General features: G+C 59.3%; 2 protein-coding genes across 2 annotated transcripts in view; both read right to left on the bottom strand.

The window, feature by feature from the left end:
• The window catches only part of PTPRN2 (protein tyrosine phosphatase receptor type N2), a 612,016-nt gene that overhangs the window by 84,172 nt on the left and 505,337 nt on the right, over positions 1 to 22,507 (bottom strand). Inside the window, exon 11 of the mRNA XM_045086284.1 lies at positions 14,561 to 14,773. Within this exon, the coding sequence (XP_044942219.1) occupies positions 14,561 to 14,773 (213 nt within the window). The remainder of the gene's footprint in view (positions 1 to 14,560; positions 14,774 to 22,507) is intronic.
• Positions 18,481 to 22,257, bottom strand: LOC123393643 (translation initiation factor IF-2-like). The gene is made up of 3 exons (XM_045086296.1): positions 20,113 to 22,257; positions 19,874 to 20,014; positions 18,481 to 19,179 (listed from the first exon to the last, which is right to left on the bottom strand). Exon 1 carries the CDS (start codon positions 21,747 to 21,749, stop codon positions 20,472 to 20,474), a length of 1,278 nt encoding a protein of 425 aa, XP_044942231.1. The 5' UTR covers positions 21,750 to 22,257; the 3' UTR covers positions 18,481 to 19,179; positions 19,874 to 20,014; positions 20,113 to 20,471.

The raw sequence follows: 22,507 nt of genomic DNA, 5'->3' as shown, positions 1-22,507 counted from the left end.
AAATCCATTGGAGATGGAGAACGCAGGCAGGAGACAGCCCCCAGGCTGTGTAGAGACCCACGTGCAGACGTGACCAGGACGGAGGCAGGTGACAGCAAGGCTGCGGGCCTGGCCCGGGGAGTCGGGATCCCGCTCCGCTCCTTGCCAGCTGCATGACATGGGATGAGAGGCTCGACCCATCCCGGGTCTCCATTTCCTGACCGCGCAGAGCTGGCGAGGCAGGTTCTAGAAGCGGCTGCTGCTGAGGCCCCCAGCACCACCCTGGCCTGTCCCTGCTGCCGGGCTTCGGGCTCCCTCAGGCCCGGGCACGGGGGCGGGCAGGGCGGTTCCACGGCCGGCGGACGGAGTCAGGACACCAGGCCAGGCCCCAGCGCTGGGATGCCGGCCCTGCCGGACCACAGCAGCACCGGCCACATGGAAGCCAGGGTGGCGCTGGACCGCTGTCTTCAGAAGGGGCCTCTCCCCGCCCTTCCCGCAGCAACCAGAGAACGGGATTTCTACACAGGAAAACAACAGTGTTTTCAGGCCCCGACATTTAAGGGTTTGATCACAAAGTAGACGCAAAGTAGACCCGTGAAGCTTGGGTCACACGATCTGAGATGCCCGAGGGGGCCTTTGTTTGTCAGGAAAGGCGGAAGCACGAGTGCCTGCACCCAGGTGTCCTCAGCTCTCCAAGGAAACTCAAAGCCTCAGCCCCTGCGTGGCGCGGGGCTGTCTCCAGTGTGTCCAGAGCCCCCCACATGCGGGCCCCCCTGGCCCCCTTCCCCAGCCCCCGGGCGGGACCCTTCTGAGCAGGGTCAGTCCAGAGAGCCCCACGTTCTCAGGATGCAGGCCCGCTGCCGCCTCCCGACCCCACAGCCCCCACCGCCCGAGAGGCCGCCGGCCCTCTGCTACTGGAAGCCGAGGCCCTGGGGTGTCTCCGCAGAGCCCCGGAGGGTCCCATACTTCTTTGTAACACAATTTGCAGAAAATAAGCTGAATAGGATTCTGGGGGCAGAAATCCCTCCACACACATAATAATGCAAATGTCTCACTTCTCCAATCTTTATCTGATGGGGGAAAATTGCAGAGAGTGGGAATCGCTCTGATAGAAAAGACCTGTCATTCCCAAATTCTGCCAAAAGAAAGACCAAGACGACAAAGGCTTAAGAAAAACCGCTTTGTACCTTTCAAGGAACAATCGGAACAAAGCAGCTCGCTGCCCAAGTGTGTCCACAAAGGGCGGCTGGAGTTTTAGGGCTGTTTGGAGAGCGTGATTTGCGGTAACAGGGCAGAACTGAAGAGGAGGGCACAAAGCCGCCGGGCGGGGGGACGGCTCGTTAGGGTAGGCTGCGAGGGAGGACAGCCAATTACTTTCCAGGCCGCAGAAAGCACTGAGCGGGCTGAAAAGGAGCCGGCCCTCTCCGGGGAGGGACCCCGCTCGGCTCACGGGGCACGGCGCGATCCCACAGATAGAGCGAACAATGGAGCACAAAGCCCCCGGAGGGCGGCCCCCGGGACGGCTGGCGGGCGACGCGCCTGGCGCCCGGGCCGCAGGGAGGTCCTTCTCGCAGGGCCCCCAACGCAGAAGCAAGCCCAGGGGGACCCGGGAGGGCACCCGGAGATCCTAACGGAGACCCTCTGCCCGCGGCCGGGAAGACAGGCGGTTTATGTACTTTTTTATTTTGCTCATTTTTTTTTTTCTCTAAATCAAACCTGTGTGACTTTTGTGATAAGGAACACCAAAATGAGGGGTGTTCAGGATGGATGAAATCTCTCACTCAGTAGGATTAAGACTAAGTGAAGTGTTCAGAACACGTGTGGGGACAAGGACAGGGAACACATCCCAGGCTGTCAGCCTGGCTCCACTGTCCCGTTAAAAGAAAAGGCGCATCAAGAAAGGATGGCGTGTCTGCTCCCCTCTCCCGTCCACAGTGGGGTTCCCAGGCAGGCTCCCCGGGGACCTGAGCGGGCCTGCGAGGGACTGCTGCACGTGGCGGGCCGGGGAGGCGGGGGCGCGGAGACAGGTTTACGGGGACGCAGCTTGCGTAAAGTCTCTTACCGTAAATAGCCCATCTGAGGACGACCACTGTGGGAAGAAAACGAGCTCTGAGCTCGGTGAGTGCTAGAAGGACTCTCCCCAACATCACAGGACACGGGGGATGCCGGGGAGCACTAGAGGACCCCAGGGGGACACGGGGGGACACTGGGATGCACGGGGGACACTGAGGGCGACACCGAGGGATATGCTCAGGGGCACCAAGCAGACACATAGGGGACACGGGGGAGCCACTGAGGCACCACTGGGGGACCTTGGGGGGACACTGTGGTGACACTGGGGGACATGGGGAGACACGGGGGATATGGGGACACCAGGGAGCACTGGGAGACACTGGGGGACATGGGGCACTGGCAGGCAGAAGAGGGACCCTGTGGAGTACTGGGGTGACAGTGGGGGGCAGAGGGGGACACGGGGAGGACACTGGGGGGACACGAGCAAGACACCAGAGGACACCAGGGAAGACACAGGCAGACAGAGGGGGACACTGGGCGGCACTGGAGGACACATGGGGACACCAAGGGACACTTGGGGGACAATAGGAGGACACCAGAGGGCACTGGGTGACACTGCAGGGCATGGGCGGACACTAGGGGGACACAGGGGGACCTGGGGACATTAGGGACCACTAGGGGACACTGGGGGACACTGGAGACATGTGGGAGACACTGTGGGGACACAGGGCCATGGCCAGTCTGGGAGACAAACAGGATCCTCCCACGGGGGTCAGAGCCATAGCAGGCACCCTGGGCGGCTCATCCCTTGTCTGGGTCAGAGCCGCACCTGCTCCCTGGATGGAGGGCCCAGTTCACAGCTATGCTACGTGACCAGCCTTCTGACGTGTGGCCACCGCTGCCCATCTCGGGACACCCCCTCCCCACCTCCACCAGACTTCTCAGTGATTTGGACCGTGGGACAACACAGCACACCATGCCACACGGAAGGGACGTTTCTCCGGGGCAAATCCCAACCCAAGCTCCAGAACCCGGGCAGGATGGCTGCTTGCTTGGCCATTCCCTGGGCGCTGGCGGCGTCCCCCACCATCGCCACCCTCATAACCGCTGGGGCGGCACACCATGTCCTCTGGTCCAGGGTGCAGCTGGGTTACGTAAGTGCTGGGTTCCACAGCAGTCGTCACCTGACCAAAACAGCTCCATGATAAACACCGTTTGCCAAGAAATATTGAGTAATTTTACCCCATTTTGCACGATGTTTTCTCAAAATAAAATTCAAAAACACATTTTAACTTATAGAAGTGAAAATGCTTTTCCGGAGTCTTTGAATCTAGAAGGGTCTTCGAGTCGCCCCCGGAAAGAATGAAATGAACTGCTGGCCCTCTCCCTGCCCCGCATGCTGGCGCGACCCCACAGCGGGCGCTACGGCACGGCCATCCGGTGCCGTCCTCCCGTCATCAGGACAAGAACTACGTCTCGCCTCCCGAACTCGAGGACAGAGGCCATTTCCTTCTCCCTGGGGACTGTCTAGCCTCAGGAGGCAGCTCGAGACCGTTGTCGAGTCCGGAGGCTTCCTGCCGTCTCGGGACCCCCGCAGGTGGCACACGCCCCCCGGGGCGGCTCTGAAGGCCATGAGTGAGTACGCGCGACTCTGTCCGCACGCGTGTGATGTGCCTGAAACCCGCTCTTCTTTGCGGCTGCCTCTCCTTTAAGACCAAAGGTGCCCTCGTCTTCTGCTCCGCTCCCGACACAAATCCAACTCGTCAGAGGAGGGAAAGCACATCGTGTCAGTAAGCGTCCTTCTCCGACAGCCCGCACTCGGCGTGGGCTTCCGGAACCACGGCCCACACGGGACCCCGGAGTGGGCTGTGCTGTGGACGAGGCCCCTCGGATGGACACGCAGCCGTTGGGGCCCCAAGCCGCCGGGCCGGTCCGCATCTGCGCGGCAGGTCTGACGACAGACACCAACCCCAGGCGTGCGGGGTCCTGCAGCCGTCACCCTCCCGCCGTGGTCGCAAGCGATCCTGAGAAGTCCCCGATGCCTTCCGAGTTCGAGGCTCCAGCCCCGTGGACTCCGCCTCTGTGAGTGCAGCCGGCCTAGGGCGGCCCCCCACACACGGTTCAAACTCGGACGAGTCAAAGTCACCGAGTCCGTCAAAAATAAACTTCAGAGCAACCCGGGCCTGACACGGGCTGAGCGGGAGGGGGTGTTCTGTAGGAAACTTCTGTCCTGGTCCTAACTTCCCTCTCGCTCAAAAGGTAATGCCTTCCGATTGTTTGTCATCACGGCGCCATCACGTCGGGGCAGCACGCGAGCCGGCCGGCAGCGGGGACGGTCTGGGGCGCGGTGTACACCCTCCCCTCACCAGCGCCGCTCACGCCCGTGTCTTAGTGTCGTGCACCCATCGAGCACCAGAAGGTCCCCTGCCCCGGGGCCGCGCGTTTATCAAGCAGATCGGGCGTTTCGGGGACCCAGGGTGGGCCTCACGTTCACGGAAGGACACGGCAGGGAAGGGACCAGGCCTGTCTCAGTGCGCCGCGGCAGGGAAGGAAGCCCAGCGAGATGGCGAGTGATGGAGACCACGGACGCGCAGGGCCGCGTCAGGGCAAACCGAGCGTCCAGATGCAAGGGTGCTGGTGTGGGCGGCAGCTCAGGCCCCCCGGGCTCGGCGGGAAGGCTCGGCGAGGCTGTGGGGTCCGCGCAGGCTGACAGATGGGAATGATCTGCAAGGGTGAAGCCGAGTGGGGGCGAGCGGTCTGCACAAAGGTTCAGCGGCAGACTAGCACAGGGGACATCCCCAGCGCTGCGAGGGGCCGGGCGGGGCACAGATGCATTCAGGTCCTTCCACTCTGCGGCGGCACCTAATTAAGCCAGAGGGCAGGGCCTGGGGGTGGGGACAGGCCAGGCCCCCTCGCAGCTGCCTCTCTGCGTGGGGGCTGCACGTGGTCCACCGGATGATTCCCTCTGAAGCTGCCCCGCACGGCGACCCAGCGGCCCGAGGCCACAAGAGTGCTCCGAGGAGCCCCGGTGCAGTGGCTTTCCTCTGCCGGGAAAGGGTGAAGGGCTCTGGCCTCGAGGCCCCGTCAGAGTATCTGAGAGTCTGTCGTGTCCAGGAAGGGCACGGTGTTGACCTTCGGAGGAAGTCTGCGCTTCCAATGGCCTCAGTCCAGCCAGGGTGCCGTCCTGTGACTCGGGCCAGCGCCGTGGGAAGTGAGACGTTGGGAGGGTTCGAGGCGCGGGGGCCTGGGGTGCTGCCGGGCTCGCTGGGTTTCCCGGCCTGGAGTCGATCGGAGCCCTGCAGACTCAAGGCGTGCCCAGGAAGCCCCACGCACGCAGGGGCAGGGAGGCCGCCGTGCGGGGTCAGGAGACCGGCAGCTCCGTGCGGCCAAGGACAGTCGGAGGTTTGGTCCCGGTCTCCCCTCGTGTTTCAGTTTCAGAGTGTGGGGCCACCAGACTCAGGATTTTCATTCTCCGTGAATGTGGCAGAGGACGGGCACGCCAGGGCGGAGGACCCAGTCCCCAAACACAGAACTGCACGGAACGTCCCTTCTGAGCGAGCACTGGGTTTTACGAACAAGCCCGTACTGCGCGTCCCCCACTCCCGGTCTCCGCTCGGGGTCACGAGAGGTGCGCTTCCAGGAACACGTGTTGCCTCCCTGGTTACTCTTCTGCTCTGTTGTCTTCACAAGAAACGAAAGTGATAAAACGCTCCTTCATGGAACAAATCCAGACTTTTTTGAAGTTTCATTGGAGAATTGAAGCCTAGCCGCACGTGGGTGCTGATTTCCTTGCCATTAGCAATCCTAATGCTTATCACCCAAACTCCTCAGCTGACCTACGACGAACGCCAGAGTCCACCCCAGCTTAGAGCTGTACGTCGCGATCGCGTTCTCCAAACACCCTGTGGGATGTGGGATTAGCATCTCAAGGCATTGGGCCTTACTGGCTCACGGAAGCATCTCTGAATCTTCCCTTTCCCGTTTTCCAAATAACCATACGCAGAGACACACACAAACGTAGACCCAGACACGTAATTCTGCTGCTTGCTTTATTTTTAAACTTCGGGTTTAAGAATCCTTAAACTTTCCTTAAGGAAGGCAGCCGGCCCAGCAGCGCCTCGTCTGGGCATGTCTGGAGTCCTGGGCCTGACTGCCTGGCGTCCTCGCGCATGTGATGTGTGGAGCTGGTCTGGCGGCCCCTGAGCGCGGGCACGCGCGTGCCTGGGGCCCGGGCCCTCTTCTGCGGGAATGGGGGGGTCCTGTTCGACCAGCGCAGCTTTGGCAGGGGCACATGTGGCGCGGAAAGGGAGGAAGCAGACGCCTGCCTCGGTAGCCCCATGTGCCGGGTCGACCCTGGTGATCACCAGGGTGGCCGGTGTCGCGGCCCGAGTACCCTCACATCCTGGCTATTTATTTGAACATCCGGAGTGAATCTTTTTCACAAGTCACCTTCCTAACTGGAGACTGTGAACATCTTGTACTTGCTAATAGAGAAATGACCTACCAAGTTTCCATCCTTAATTATCAGCAATCCTCCCAAAGCAGAGAACCCCACTGGAGATGGAAATATTTTGAGGAACAGGGTTTAGGGATGACTAATTAGATGGAGAAGAGAAACCCAATCAGGTCGCTTCTCTAACCCAAGAGGAAAAGTCCTTTCTGTTCCCTGCCTAAGACGCGACTGCGACACTCAACAGACCACATCATGTCCTGAGTGCGTCTCTTGCTCACCTACTCCAGGAAGCCCTCCTGGGTCACCCCAAGCTCTCTGTGGACCACCACGGCCCTGTTTGTCTCAAGCACCGTCTCCACACTGGTGTACACTGGTCCTACGGGGAAGCTGCGAGTGAACGAACGGTCTTTGCCATCCTTATTGTTACAGAAAACGTGATTCTTTCATTAGAAGAAATCAGCTTTCTGGAAAGCTGCCCACTGGCCACTTCTGAGCTGCAGGGCGACTCTCCACGGACACGGGATCCGCACACGGCACCAGGGTGGAGGAGGGAGTGGGGACCTCGGGCCTTGGACGGGAGTGACGCTGACATGCAGTCTGTCCCCGGACAGGACAGACGGCCGAACCAGTGGGACTTGTGCCTCCGGGGCAGGGGGCCTCCTGGCCAAGTGGCTCTTCCTCTCATGACCTTGAACGCTCCCCCTTCGACACTTGGACCCTGTCACGCCCGAGTCCCTGGGGCCCGAGCGTGCACTTGCTCCTTGCGAAGCCCTCCCGGCTCGCAAACACACGTCCTCTGCGGCTCTGAGGTTCAGGCTACTGCTCCCCGCCCTGACCCCTTGTCTCCTGCCTATCTTCCTCTGTGCCGTTCAGCTCAGGCCGTGCTCCCTAAGGCCCCCCGAGGGCTCGAGTCGGACTGGAGGGTCCCCCTGGGCTCCGGCACCCCGGGCGCACCTGCCAGGCCCTGCTCAGCGCGGACATGCACGAGGCCGACCCCGAGGCAGACCCCGGGCCTTGCTGAGTGTGTCATCCCCACGTGTGGCGAGCCTGACCTCACAGGGTCCCCCCGGCCTCTCCCCCGGCACGTGCAGGCTGTGTTCCCCGACGGGGAGCGGGGGAAGCCGGTGCGGAAGCCTGTCCGAGCTGGAAGCCTGAGCTCTGGGCCTGCCGCACGTCGGTATATCGTGGTGCAATGACCCTGCACCCGGTCCCGGCCCCCGCGCCTGAGGGGACCCCCCGAGGGCCTTTCCTCCTCCTGCCATTTTGGTCTAACGCCTGCCAAGTCCATTCTGCATGTTTCCCTTCACGCCATAAGCCTCTCCCACCAGCACCCCTCATTCAGAGTAGCTCGACAGCCCCTCTGAGACTCGGGGGGCAGCCTGTCTCCGGGCACACAGCCGTGGGATGACTCCCCTGCACTAAGTCCCCAAGGCCGGTGTGTGGGGCGCGAGGTGGGCCCCAGTTTCATCCGCGTCCCCCTCCCTCCGGGGACGATGTGAGGGGCGGCTTTGTTGCTCTCTGGCAGCACCCACAGAAGCCCGGCGCTCCCTCCACACCTGCACCCACCCTAGTGGTCCTCCCGAGGAGGTGCTGAACTTTCCAGAAGTCTGGATGTCCCTGGACTTACGTGCTTCCTGTACAGGTGGTCCGTCTCGAGTTCTGGTTTACAAGACGTGCCCCTCTCTGAATCGGGGCCTGTGGGGGGGAGCAGCCGTGCCAGCGACACACCGGACTGCGGCGAGCAGGGGAGCAGCAAGAACCAAGCAGTTCTGACGACTCGAGGCCCACCAGCGCCCACGATCGCCACAAATGACGGTCGCACATGGGATTTAGAACTGAGATGCATTTACACTTCCGTGACCTTTTCTGACCTTCAGCAGCCCCGTGAAGGGCACACAGTTCCTTCCATCCCGTTGTGTGGCGGGCACAGGGAGGCACGAGGCCCAGACGGGAGGGAGGTATCACAGTCTCCTTGTCCCCCGAGTGTCAGTGTTGGGAAAGAAATGTTGAAACTGAGAAGCGCACCATGAGTGGGAAGAGCCGGAGGACAGGCGTGCCCGCGGCTCCCCCGCCGCTGCCCTCAGCACAGGGGAGCTGCCGGGGGAGGAATGACCTAGTCCCCAGCAGGAGCTCTTGGCTCGGGGGCCCTGTCTGTGCCCGGGAGTCGGCCCCTGCCTCCAGTGTGCACACGGAGGATGTCCCCGCCTGTCCTCTCCTGCTCCGCGGGCCTGTCCTCGTGGGGGCTCTCACCCCCGTGAGAGGACCCCCGGGCCTGTCCGTCGTGAGCCCGTCGAGGCGCCCTCCCTCAGCGGCCTCACGTGTGGTCTTGTGTTGCTTACTGAGGCTTCCTGTGGTTTCATGCAAACTCCTTGTGTTCAAGAAGTCAGAAACGGAGCATAGAAGTGAATCTGACCAACCCCGATGCCGCCACAGCACCTTACACCGCAAAGAGAAAGGCAGAGGGGCTCCACCAGGTCTGGGGCTCCAAGGAGGTCCCCTGTCCTGTGTGTGGGTGCTCTGGGCCCTCTGGCTTCCTCTGTGCGTCGGGAAGAGCGCACTGGAGGGGCCTAAATGCCGTTAAGTCGCCCTAACTCAGCTCTGCGCCCGCTCTGGGACTGGGACAAGTCAGGCTGACCTGATGCTCACTTTCCCCACGTGGCCGCATGGGGTAAGCTGGGGTCCAGTGTGGCTTGCAGAGTGCCCCTGGGGCCCTGGCGGGCACCGGAGGGGGGCTGGCCTGGGAGCGGAAGACGGGACCCAGAGAGCCTCCTGCGTGTGCAGGGCCCTCCCTTGGCCTCTGCCGCCTGAACACACCTGGACTGAAACAGAATCTCCCACTTGCGCGAACCACCCCCGAGGCGGGCCCTTCCGCGGCAGCCCCGCCAGGACATGCACCGTCCCCTCGGGGGTGCCTCCTCTCCTGTTGGCCCTCATGGACGACGGGACCCCCTCGGCGGCAAGTGGCCTGACACAGGAGAGGTGAAGCTGGCACCCTCTCCCTCCCGTCTTTCCTTAACAAACACTTATTCCAGTGAACTCCAGACCCACCGAATGTCCGACAGAAACCCAGCAACAGAGACACACAGACAAGACCCAGCCTCCCGGCGCCGGGACCCCTCGCACCAGCCCCTCCAAGCTTTTGTCTTCCCCGTAGCTCAGTGAGCGCTCGGCTATTTCTAATTAAGCCTAATCTGATTATTATCGTTTGATCAGGGGAGATGGCTTGCTATATTGGGACAACGACATGTCTCAGTTTTGTGTTTAGATATGTTTTTGGCAATCTTTCCAGCCTTCCGCCTCCTCTCCATTTATTTCCAAATCTTAGGAGCTATTTTGGAGGAGCTGTGTTGCACAGAAACTGGAGAGTGGGCACACAGCCACGGCAGCGGGAACCTGCAGGCTGGAAAATGTAAGATTTATGAGAAAAACACACTACAGATTCACACTTCACAGGACGGCACTCAGACCCAGGGTGGAAAGGAATCCGGAAGATTCAGCGGAGCTCGCGGCCCTAACATCGATCCCTGGAACCTGCAGGCACACGCCCACACACACAGGTTCTCGGAATGCGCGGGGCGGACGCGTTCCTCGCGGCAGGACGAAGTCTGCAAGCTCGCCTCCGGGTCTCAGGCAGCTGCGCGGAGAAGCATTGACTTAATTCACAGCGAGGCCTGGGCCTTCTTCTGGGGTCGTGGAGCTCAGGACCCCAGGACAAGGCCGCCCCTCGACCGGATGAGACATCAGCTCAGTGTCGAAAGGCTTCAGGTGCCAGCTGCGACTTCCTGAAAGGCAAAATTAGCAAAATCCCCATTCTCAGGCTTGACTGGGTTGGGAGAAAAACCCAAGTTCTTCAGGAATGCTCGAGGGAGGTTTTCCTTCTATGAAGCAGGGTAGATTTCACTTGCTGGGGCGTCACACCAAAGTTACTTTGACCTGAAACTTTAGGTGTAAAGCCAAGAAAGCCCGTTGTCTCTGACTGATACCTAGCTGTCGGAAACAGGCTATTCTAGGAGCTCGAGGTGGGGTCAGGGAAACCTCAGGAGACCCCGTTTTCCACCTAGAACGGAAAACGCTTCTCTAACGAGTGTACCAGTTACAAAAGATCAAACTGCCTTCGAGAAAGAGGGTCCCTGAACTTGAGGCCCCGGAGAACAAGCTCGCGACAGACGCCCTCCTCTGCGAGGGGCGGGGTCCCCCGTGGCCCGATGGGGAGAAGCTGGGCCATAGCTGCCGGCCGGAGTGGAGGGAGCCCCACGGAGAGCAGCCACCTGGCATCTAACGTGGGGTCCCTCGCTGATCATGGCCGTGTGTGGGATGCCCACCGCGCCCAGGGGCGTGCTCCCCTCGGGGTCTGGTTCCCTCAGGGAGTGTGCGGGCGTGGGGAAATAACCCATCGCAAGAGGCTTCTGGAAATTCTGTGGAGTCTGTGCCCTCGTGTAGGTTCGGGGGAGTGGCACAGCGAGCACCGGACTCCTGCTCCACGGTGACCAATGCCGCAGGGAAAGGACACACGCAGAGACTCGCAGAGAGAGGTCGGGATTGTTCCGACCACCTAATCACGGCCCTCCGCAGAGCCCTCTGCAGGGCTCCCGAGCCAGGAGACGCCTGTCCTGCGCTGGGCCCGGCAGCTCCCTCCTTGTACACCAACCGCACACGCCAGCGGCAAGCAGACCGACGTGGGCGCACGCACGCATGTGACATAGATGCTGTGCGCTGACGTGCCAATTTCGGGGGAGAAAAGAGAGTAAAAGTAAAGAAACTATCTTTTTAGGTGACGAAGTACCAATTTAACCCAAATACGTTATGTTTTATAGATTAAGAAGAAAAAAAAATGACGTTCAGTAACACCGGGGACGAGTTTGGAGGCCATTAAAAAAAATGGCCTTTCCAGATGGATTTCAATTATTCTCCTAGTTAACATCCCCTGTTCTTCCAAGTTTGAAGAAATTAACCTTGATGGATTATCTCGTAAGACTGATCTCTTGGTTAAGTGCGAACGTGTAAGAGTCTATCGGGAAATATTTGATTTTCCAACAGGTAAAGCAAACCAAAATATCTCACACACACACACACACACAAACTAAGCTTTAAGACGCCGACTCTGTCTACGAAATAGTTCTGTCCCGAGGAAGAAGAGAAAAGGTTTCAACGTGTTTGTGTTGGGACCGAATACTGCAGACTACTCACTGTTTTGAAACAATTGTAAGACAAGCCCACAGATGATTCTAGAACACTCCACAAACGCACTGTAGCTTCCCCAAAGCTGCAGACCGTGAATTATGAGCACACGGGGGCTCTGCACTGGCCGCCAGGGCCTGGGAGGGCAGATACTGGAAGGGGTGTGTTGTCGGGGCCGACGCGGGCCAGGGCTCACACATGGCTGCTGCTGCGGGGGTCTGCCCTGCGCAACGAGGCCACTGCCCTGCAGTTTACCTGCACACAGACGGACCGTCTCTTTTGGCTCTCTGGGAAGAAGAGCTCCCACTCCAGAGGCCCCCGTCTCTCCTGTGCAGCACCAGCCCTGAGCTCCCCGTCCTTCCTGTGGACCCAAAGCCTCCGTCTGAGAACAGTTAGTTCCTCCATAAAGGGCAAGATCACATTCTGACGTCAGTAAAACTTATTACCTTGCCGCCCACCACTCCTCATCCCAGGCAGCTACTTCTAACCTCCGTGCACAACAACCTTCGTCTCTTTTGGAGAGTTTATACAAATGATGGTGTATGAACTGAGGGACGGTGTAAAATCGCTCTGTTTTCCTCGTCACCCGGTGCTGGGAATTGGAGCAGGTTCAGCCAAACGTCACTTGTATCAGAGGATCAGCGAATTGCAGAAGTTCAACGGTTTAAAAAAAGTATAGCATCCAGGCAACTTTTCCTGAAACGGTTTTTATGTTTGCAAAACTCGGAACAACTTCTCAGACAGACTTGAAGCTGGAAGGGGGGTCTCAGGTGTCGCTCCGGAAAAGCCAAGTTCAGTGTGGTTGCGGCTGGAAATTCACACCTGCTTCGTTTACAAACGTAAACATCCGCTATCTGTAGCGCAGGGACAAGAGCCCTTCATGCATGACTCAGCGGAACCCAGAGGTGACAGTGCCAAAATCCCAACCCCGCTGGCTGGCATCTTCCGGCCAGGAGACTGCCCGCTGTGGGTCAGATGTCTGCATTTAATCAGAGCAGCTCCCTGAAAGGTATTTCATGGTGATTTCAGAACTAAGCCCATCAGAAATAATAATTTCATTTCATTTCCAAGTTTTCCTAGATCATATTTTCTAAAGAGAAGTTTTTTCCTGTGCCTTTCCTCCCCTTCTTATTAATCTGGATTGAAGGAAAGCACACATTTCATTTATTGTCTGGATTACAGATTCTTATTAAACAAACCAGAGCTCATTATAAAATCAATATCAACTTAACCACCATGCCCCCAGGAGGAACAGCAAAAAGGTCACTCCAAGAAATTCAAACAATTTTCCTGCTGGAAGGGCATGATTTTAATTACAGATACTATTAATTAGAGCTGTCACTGGGAAGGTTTTTTTCTGTTAATTATCACAAACTCAGTTCTAAGTGTGCAATTTCCACCTGCATTTTTGCCAAACTGAGTCATTTGTGCAAGTCCAACCTTCCCATTCTATCAATATTTTATATTTGAATTTCAAAGTGTATCAAAGGATGCCATGCTTTCTAAAAACCCAGCCCTGTGTGATCTCCGTCTCCGGCACACAGAACAGAACTGGTGTGATAATTTATTTATGTCCTGGCACAGATGTGGCCCAGCAGCCCACACCGATGGTCTCGCTCAATAGAATTTCTGGATAAATTCTTACTAGTTTATGTGACATTTTTTTTCAGGGCTTCTTCTTCAAACGTGATTTTTCTCTTGCTTTGAAGCACAGCCGTGCGCTGGGGCTGAAGCACCACCACCCACACGTTTGAAGGTGCCATTTCTTTATAAGAGAAGATCACACTGACCAGCCTGTGGCCTCCTCCAAAATCCAGTGCTTTTCTCTCTTGGGCGACAATACCAAGAATTTTCTAATTGCGGGAGAAAGCGATCTCTTGGTCCCTCTTAAACACGGTGATTTTATAAATTCATCCCAGCTCCTCCTGTGGGCCAGTGTCAGGGTGGCCCACAGAGCAAACGCAGCGAGCTCCGCGTGCTCCTGGGAGGCACCTTGCAGGGCAGTGTGGAGGGAGGGGCAGTTCCAGAAAAAGCTTGAGACCTCCTCCCCATGTAACTGTGATGGCGGACTCTTCAACTTACGTATTATTGTAAAATACGATGCATTGTTTACAAGACAGACCTATCACCATCATCATCATGTGAGTAGAGGAAGCGAGGAATCTCCTCCAAGGGGAGAAAATGTTTCAGAAATACATATTGATTGGATTTCTAAAGCAATGATGAAGTATTCTACCTTCCCAAAGGGGAGGACACTGAGAGTTGTGCCCTGACCTGCCTCCGTGGTGGGCTGGCGTTGCTGTCAGACCCGGGGCTCAGTGTCACCCCAGGACGTCACTAAGGCGGAAGCAGGTGCTACAGAGCGTCCAGAAACCTTTTCCTGTCCTGCCTTCCTCCCATGCTCAGTGGCTGCGGACTGCGTCCAGGTGTGCTCCGGCACCCGGCAGCCACCGCTGCTCTCACCGAGACGCCCTGGGCTCACTTTGCACTTATCAGCGTTAGATTACACTTTATCCAGGGACTGGCAGGGGGTAGCGATAGATCGGGGCAAAGGATCTTTTCATAGGAGACCCGGAGGAAGTCGATGATTTAAGAGACATCTTCAAACGTCTATGCAACCCATTTATCTTGCAACTTTGGCATTTTTCATGAACAGTGGCCAAACTAAGAAAGATAACAGATAATACATAATTCATGTTTCATATTTTTTCCACATTTCTAATGAGCAACCTGCTATCACTCTAACAGACCAGCTGAGAACAGGGTAAGATTAATACACGGCAACAAAACTGTGGTTCCGAGGCATTTCTGTGAATTCTGATGGACAGTTTCAAACCGTTTTCCCCAAAGAACCGGAGCCATGACTACACAGAGCGCTGGGACCAGGGAGGGGCCGCAGGCCGTGCACTGATGAACGGAACCCATCTGAACCCCTACCTGGTAGGCGGCGGTGGCATCCGGGCCAGGGTGCTCCCCGAGCCCCGAGAGCTTCTCCTGCAGCCGGGAGTGGGAGGCGTGGCGCAGGCAGTAGATGACCGCAGAGGCCAGGAGGACTCCAACCATGGCGACGACAGAGACCAGGGTCAGCACGATGAACGGGGTCGAGTCCTCTTGCTCAGCTCCGTGTGGCAGAACCCTGAGTTTGCTTTTCTGCAGAACAGGAGAGAAGGAGCCCTGTGAGCCGAACAGACTATGACCTCCTAGAAACTACCCTTCCGCCCTGCAAACTCAGGCTCAGCCCAGAGCTGTGCTGGCATTAACGCAGCCACAGGAGGGCCATCCAAACAGCAGCCCTCAAACCATGGAGAAGGCATCTCTAACTAGCGTGCCACAGACGGCAACATTTTCAAAAGGAAACTTGGAGGCCTTACTTGGTTTCCTGAAGGCCACCATCTTTCCAACCACAAAGACATAGTCTTGGCAGCTGATTGGATTAAGTAAAAGTGCACGTCCCTTCTTCTGAACAGGCGTGAGGAAAATACCCCAGTGTGTCCCGAGCTTGCCCCACAAATGTTTTGGGGCACAGGGAGGTCAGAGAACTCTACAGCACACAGCCGGAGCCGGGGCAGGTCCGCAGCCTGGGAGACCGCAGGAGGGTGGCCTGCGCAGAAACCTTTCCCCGGGCCGGCACCCGCCCGACCCCTCTGCCCGCGCGTCCGCGGGACACAGCCCAGCGCCCGCGCACCTCCGCGCGTTTCCCTGGAAGGATCTGCAGGTCCACGAGGGCCCCCTCCGCGGTGCGGAGTGTCAGGGAGACACACCGTCAGATTCTCATTGTTCTGGGGGCGGGTGAGGGGATCCTTTGGGTGCACTTCGCTGGTCTCCGCGGGCAAAAGGCGCGCGGTGCTCGCCCTCAGCTTCGGCCGCAGGTGCGTGAGCCGCAGGCACCAGCGCCCGGGAAGACGGGCCCGTGCGGCTCCGGCCGCGACGCCCCCCGCCCCTGCTGGGGAGTGAACGGAGACGCGCGCCCCCGCCTCGCCCCGGTTGCTACAAGAGGAGAACAATTAGCAAACTCCTTTCCACCACCTAATTTCGCGTGGTAACAAAATGGATTTTTTCCCCATGAATGCCTGGCCGGCCTATTCATTATGTCTCTCCTATTAGCAATTTTCTGCTCCGTACCCAGACTCCCACCTCCTCGTCCCCCGTCTCCGAGTGTACACAGGGCCTCATGTCAGGCCGAGCCATTTTTATCTTGTAATCATAAAGGCCACCAAAGCAATTATCGCCGGTCTTGACTGGAAAAGCTGGTCATTAATTAGCCTCCTTTTGCCTTCGGTGCCGCGGATTAGCTGGTGCCGGGGCTGAGTTGATGGAAACGCGGGTTAAATGAGAAAAGACGCTGGATTTTCTTGCCTGGATGCGCGGCTCCGAGGACCACGACGAGGCCGGCCAGCGGCGGGAGGCCCGCGGAGGGCGGGGGGGAGGGCCGGGGCCGGGGCGAGGGGAGGGCCGGGGCGGGTGGGACCGCGCGGGGAGGGATCCGGCAGGGCGGAGGCGGGAGAGGCAGGGCCCCGGGTGGGGGCGGCGGCGGGGGCGCGGGAGGGGCGCGCGGGACTGCCCAAGGCCTGTGTGGCCGGTCCCGCGGCCGCCCCCGGCGCCGACCCCTCCCCTGCCCCGTCCGGCTCGGCCCCCTCCGCGCCCGCACGGCCGCCGCGGGAAGGTGAAAGCTGGCGGAGCCGCGGACCACCCCGCCGCGCCGCCCGCGTTCCCGCCGCACGCCTGCCGGAGCGGCGTGAATAAGCCGCCGGGACCCCACCCGGCGCAGCGAGGCCCGGCAGGGCGGGAGGGAGCGCGGCCGCCCCGGCTCCCCGGCCCCGCGCGCTGCGCTGCTTCTCGCTCCTCGGGCCGCGGCGAGCCCCAGGGCGCCTGCGAGGCTCGAGGCCCGGGGTCTCCGCCGCCGCCAGGGGTCTGCGTCCCGCGGCCGAATCGACACCTGGGTGGGGGGCGTTTCCAGGAGGACGGTTCGCCCTGCCCGCGCCCCCCGCGGGACAGCCTCGCCTGGGCAAACCTTGCCGGGACAACAAAGGAGGCGGCGCGGCCGAGGGAGGGGCGTCGGCTGTCCCCCTGCCCGGGCCGGGTCCTCCTGGCCGTCACTACGCGTCCCCCCACCCCGCCCCGGGACAGGCCACGGGAGGTGCCCGCGTCCCCGCTTAGGCCAAGCGCCAGCGCCGGGGATCCCGCCCAGGCGTCGGGAGGACCCCTCGCGCCCACGTGGTAGACGGGGCCCGGGAACAGGGACTTCCCGAACCTTCCCTCCCGCCCGGCGACGTGAGCGCACACGCGTGCGGTGGCCGGCCTGGCTCGCAGAGGACGCACAGCGCGCCCCGACAGTCGGCCGCACGCGCGCCAGGGACCAAGGCCGGGGCTGAGGGTGCCGGGCAGTCGGGCACAAGGGGTCCCGCTGAGCAGGGTGGCCGCCGGCGCACCGTGTAAGGGACACAGAGGTGGCCCGGTTGTCACCTGATTCCAGGCCGGAGGCCAGGAGACAGGTGGCAATGACCACACTCAACCTGGCCCAGGTCTGGGGCGAAGGAGAGACTCCAGGCTGAACACTCAGGAGGGAGCCGCACCGAAGCTCTTCCCAGGCCGTGTCGCGGCCAGCCGGGACACCGACGGTCACCGGGACCCACGATGCGGGGGCAAGCGCGGGTGGAGAAACAGGGCTTAACCGCCGCCCCCTTGGCGGAGCTAACTCACAGGTCAAAGAAGAATGTCGAGAGTGACCGCCCCAGACCTTGGGTCCCTCCTCCCCGATCCGCTCTCCCTCCTCCCAGCTGCCCAGCGCCTCCGTGCCCAGGGAGGACCCCCTGCCCGCTGAGTCCCATCTTCTACGGTGTCCTCTAGTCCCAGGCCAGGAGGAAGGCCCCCAGGTTAGCCTCCGGCAGCATACCCGAAAGGAGGCCCTTCGTGCAGCCAGGGGAAGGGTCCGTGGCTGAGGACGGCGGGTGGGAGAGCCGGGACAGCGGGGGGGCTCGCAGGTCGCAGGCGGGAACGTGGGCGCGAGGGTTTGTAGGGGGGAGGGCGCCGCACCGGCGGGGAATCAGGGGGTCTGAGCCAGAAGGCGTTTGTGGGGCAGACAGACCCGCCTGGCTTGTGACGTTGGCCCCGCAGGATCCTGGGCCGGCCCAGGGCTGCTGGGCTGAGACCGGAAAGGTTACTCTTCCTGGCCCACTCCCGCTGCTCCCCCGTGTCCGACCCTGCGCTGAAAGGAGGGGTCCAGCACGAGGAAGAACTGTTGCTGGTTGCTAGTCAGGTGTTAGAATCCCGGAAGAAACGAAAATTCATAGAAAATACTCAAAAAAAAAAAAGTAAAGAAAGTGAACTCCCCTCGTTGGCATAGCGATCGATTTAAAATAACATTATGCTTCTTTCCTTTCGTTTTTGTGGAATGAAGAAAACAAAACTTCTAAGCCCCGTTAACAACCAGCTTTAAGAGAAAAGAATGAGCCCGATTGATATCCGCTGGAGAGGGCGTCTGCGCTGCCACATGCTCCAGGTGCGACCTGGGTGGGGGGGCCTCAACCCCCTCCACTTCTGGTCCCTGCACCCCAAGGCTGAGCAACTGGAACTACATGTGCTTTCCCCAAATTTCGTCCTGGGGCTGGGCCCTGCAGAGAGCCCTCGACTAATTAGAGGCATCCTGTCAGTCTTGACTTGGAATTGAAAGAAAATAATGCTGAAATATTTATGACTTTGACATTTACAGTCGGGCGTCTTGTAAAAGCGGAACTGTACGGTGGCAGAGAGGTCACCCAGGCACGCTGGTAGCTGTGCACCCCAGGAGGTAGGAGACACACACACAAGCACTTAATGCCAAGTTCCAGACGCAGGAAAAGTACAGTTTTCAAAAATAATCAGGAATCATTAAGTCAACTTTATATCAGGTTAGATGATCCTGACAGTACCCTGCGGCACAACATTGCATGCTACTTCCACTCAACCACTGCCACCTGCAACTCCTTGAATTTAGGATGTAAAATACTGCGGAAGCGGTGACTTAAGATAAATGTGACCACAGAGACAATTTGCGGAGTTGCTCTTAGGAATTAGAAACTACAGACGTTGTCCTGACCTATTTAAAGTATTTTGATCTGTGCTCATAAGTGACGGTGCATGGGGCTTTCTTTACATTGTCTTCTGAGCCATTTATGGCAAAATATCTTCAAAACTTTTTTTCTTTAGCTGTCCATGTGGTAAGCTTAAAAGAAAAGAGAGAGAGAGAAAAGAGAACATTTTATGCCCGGACTTGGTTTTGAGAACTAAGGCGGCCACACAAACACAAAACTTCATGGTAACAAATATTTGGGGACCAGTAGCAACAGTGTGCGTTTTCCAAGCCTGTGAACCGTTAACAGCAGCACCCCAGGCCCAAGCCACTGACTTCAATTTGAAAACACACTTGCCTCCAAAACTTATGGTCCCAGGCATTTCATTTCATTACTGGGAAACTTCTCATCTGTGCATGTTTTCATCTGTTTCCTTCCAAGGACTTGGTTTTGCAAACCGAGCTTCACCCTGTGCCCCTTGACCTGGGACTGCCCCCATCCCTTTGCCTGTAAAATTTAGAATTCGATTTTAGAAGCTATTAATGAGTTGCTTTAATGAATCTGTCTTTGCTTTCCCAGATGAAAAATTTTAGAATTATTTGAAAATTTTGTGCTCGATTTACTAAAATGGACTTACTAAAATGTGGTAACTATGTAAAGCCTCTCAAAATTGTTCATAGTTTTCAGGCTATGGGAATGACCAAACTTAAAAATATGGGGGGGAGGGCAGTGTCTTAAAATATTTTAAAAGTATTTTTTTAAAGCTGTTAACTGAACTATTTTTAATTTGGAATTTGCCACAGAATTCTCATAAATGAGAGAAGTCAGGCGGAAATAATCATGTATTAATTCTCTGCATTACAAAATCTTTTCAGAAGCTATTATCAGAGCAAGAGGCATTTCGGTCTGAATCCAGGGTGGAAGAAATCCTTTGTGCAAGTGAAAGCCATTGTTCGTAGCACAGATGAAATTGTACTTGCAAATCTGCCATTCAAGTAGCCAAAAAAAAAAAAAAAAAAAAAAAGAAAAAGAAAAAGAAAAAAAAAAGCCTATATAGGCTAGAGAAAAGAATGTCCAAGAAATAATTATTCTTAAATGAAAATAAGTGGGGATATCCTGTTTGAAAATAAGCCACTTGTTTATTTTTTTCTGGCATAGACACAGAAATAAATATGCGAAAGATAATAAATTATCTATTTACCAGCTTTAAGTGCTCCTAGAACATCCGTTTTGGGGAACTCCTCTGCTTTAAGATGTCGTGGAAGATTTACGGCATTTACGTTTAAAGGGAGAAGGCTACCCCGTGTGAACTGATTTTTGGCAGAGCTGGGTCCATCGCAAACTGTCTCGGGGAGAACAGAGGCCGGGCAGCTGAGAGCAGACCGGGCAGGACCGGCCCCCCAGAGAAATCCTGCCACAGCCTCCGTTCAGAGTCTCCACCTGCGTCCTCACTGCAGACGGACTCACACTCGGCCAACACACTTGATGCGCCCGCTCCCGACCGTGTTTTCTGCGTGCAAATCGGTCCCCGAGGCCTGCTCTGACGCGCGCACTCCCGCGCCTCCTGGTCAGGTCAGGTGTTTTCCGGGACGCCGAGGTCTGGAAGAAGGAGCTCTCCCCGCCAGAGCCAAACCCTCTCCAGGACCGGAGCCCCCCCGCCCTCCTCCTCCTCCGCCGAGGCGGAGAGGCTCCATCCTGCGCTCGCCCGGCTCGCGGTCAGGACCCCGCCGTGGCGCTCGCTCCTTGGGGCGCAGGTCTGTTTCGGGGCTCCCGCCTGGCTGGACCGGCCGCGGGCTTTCTCACCTCCCCGGCCGGGTCCCCGGCTCCCTCGCTTGCAGAGCCCGCGGGTGTCCGAGAGGTCGGGCCGGAGCGCGGGACAGGCCGCAGCGCCCGGGGCAAGGGCTCCTGGGGCCCCCAGTACTCACAGCACTGAGCGGTTTCCAAGAGGTCCCGGCCCCCTTCCCCGAGGGGACAATGCCATGGCCCAGCCTCCCCGCAGCAAAGCGCGTGGTCCGCGGGCACCGGCTGAGGTCCCCAACGACGCCCGCCTCCATCCACCCGGGACCGCAAGGCTGCCCGCGCACGTCTCTGCGGTGCTCCCCCCGCCACGGCCACCCCCTTCTCGGGAGCCAAATGGGTGTGCTTGGCTGGGTGGGGGGCGTTTCCTCTCGGGTTGATAAAAAGGAGCGAGCTTCCCTCCCCCTCCCGCACACAAACCCTAACCTCCCCGCACTTTCCCTCGCCTCTAAATTCGGGGAGCGCGGACTGGGCAGAGACCACGTGGACACGCTGCGCCCGAGACCCCAGGCGGAGAGGCTCCGGCGGCCGAACAGGGACCGCGGTCTGCGGATTCGGCTGGGGACCGGGAACGCAGAGCGGGAGCGCGCGCAGGGGCAGGGGGCCGGCGGCAAGGCCGGAGCTGCGGGGCCAGCCCGCGGGGACCTGCGCGGGGACGGTGCTCGCTGCCCTCGAGGAGGCTGAGACGCCGCGCTGCGTTTCGAGGCCTTGGCGACTGTGACGGAGAAGCCCCCAACCGTCCAGCGTGCAGCGCGGCCAGGCCAGCGCACTGGGGACACAAAAGGGCGGGAGACTCTTTCCGGCCCCCAAGCCAATTCTGCGGTGGTCTCAACCCCTCCTTTTGGGGTCCGCCTGACCGCCTCGAGTGGGACTTCTCTAGAGCCTGGAAGGAGGCCACGGTTCGGAGCCGCACAGGTAGCGAAGGCAGGCAGGAAACCAAGTCCCTCCTTCCGAAGTTTCTCTCCGCGAGCGCGCGGCCGCCTCGCCTGGGGGGGGGGGCAGAGAAAGCGCAGGTTCCGTCTGGGGGAGGGGAGACGGCCGCTCCGAGGCGCTTCTCCAACGGGCCGGGGCGGGGGGTGCTCGAAAGATCCTGCGATCTCACCCGCGGCCCCACCTGCCCCTCGCTGGCTCCTCCCCGCGCATCCATCCCCAGCCCCTTTCCCGAAACACCCCGAAGGCGAAGGCGCGCTCCCGGACCGAGAGAAGGCAGTCAAGAGCGCCCCAAAATGGGCAGGAGGAAAACATCCCCGCGCTGGCTCCCCTCCATTCTGGCTGCTCATCCGCAGCTTCCGCTCCTTTCCCCACACCCCTGCCCATCAGCGTGCGCCCCACCCCCCCACGCCCCTCTCTCTCCACGGTCTGAACTGCCCGGGTGCCTGCGGAAAGTCCAAGAGCGAGGGCCCCAGCCCAGCCCTGCTGGTGTCCAGGGGGCCCCGGGGGGTGGTGGGACATCTGCCACCCCTCTCAATCACCACCAGCCGGGTCACCCTGGGATGTCCAACCCAAACCCACTGGGGGGGATGACCTCAGACCTCTCCCGCCAGCCAGAGGCTTTGACAGGTGTCCTGCTTCGAGTCTGAGTCGGCCCCTGCACTGGGCTTTCCGACGTCCAGGTTGCCCCTCCAAGCCCCCACGCGCACCCTCCCCCCTCCCCAAGCTCTGGTTCCGCGCCCTGCCACCTACCCGCCCGGCGGTGCCCTCGGTGGATCCCTCCTGCTTCCTCCCTCCCCCACCCCAGTCCCTCTCCTTTCTCCTGCAACCGTACCGGTGCCCGCGCCCCGGCCCCGAGCTCCCGGTTACCTGCGGAGGGGCCGGTGCCCAGCGCCCAAGCCGGAGAGGGGGGTGGCGTGCGCCGGGCCGAACAGCTTCGGGGCGCGGCGGCCGCGGGTAGCCGCGGCGCCATCACCACCGCTCGTCGTTTGCCTGCGCCTGAGCCACAGACGAGCGGGTCCATCCCGCTTCTGACCACAAACTTCTCGGGAGGCCGGCGTAGACAAAGGTGCCGTGCGCTGTGGCTCCAGCGGCGGCTGCGGCACCG

The sequence above is a fragment of the Mustela putorius genome, unplaced genomic scaffold (genome assembly GCF_011764305.1).
Source record: "Mustela putorius furo isolate JIRA1106 unplaced genomic scaffold, ASM1176430v1.1 tig00000929_pilon_pilon_pilon, whole genome shotgun sequence".
Classification (NCBI taxonomy): domain Eukaryota; kingdom Metazoa; phylum Chordata; class Mammalia; order Carnivora; family Mustelidae; genus Mustela; species Mustela putorius.
Note: the sequence above shows the minus strand (reverse complement) of the source record. Positions and strands in the feature narration are given on the sequence as shown.

Excerpts from the sequence above, each read along its gene's own strand:
- LOC123393643 (XM_045086296.1), bottom strand. The coding sequence starts at position 21,749 with ATGAGCAGCCAGAATGGAGGGGAGCCAGCGCGGGGATGTTTTCCTCCT.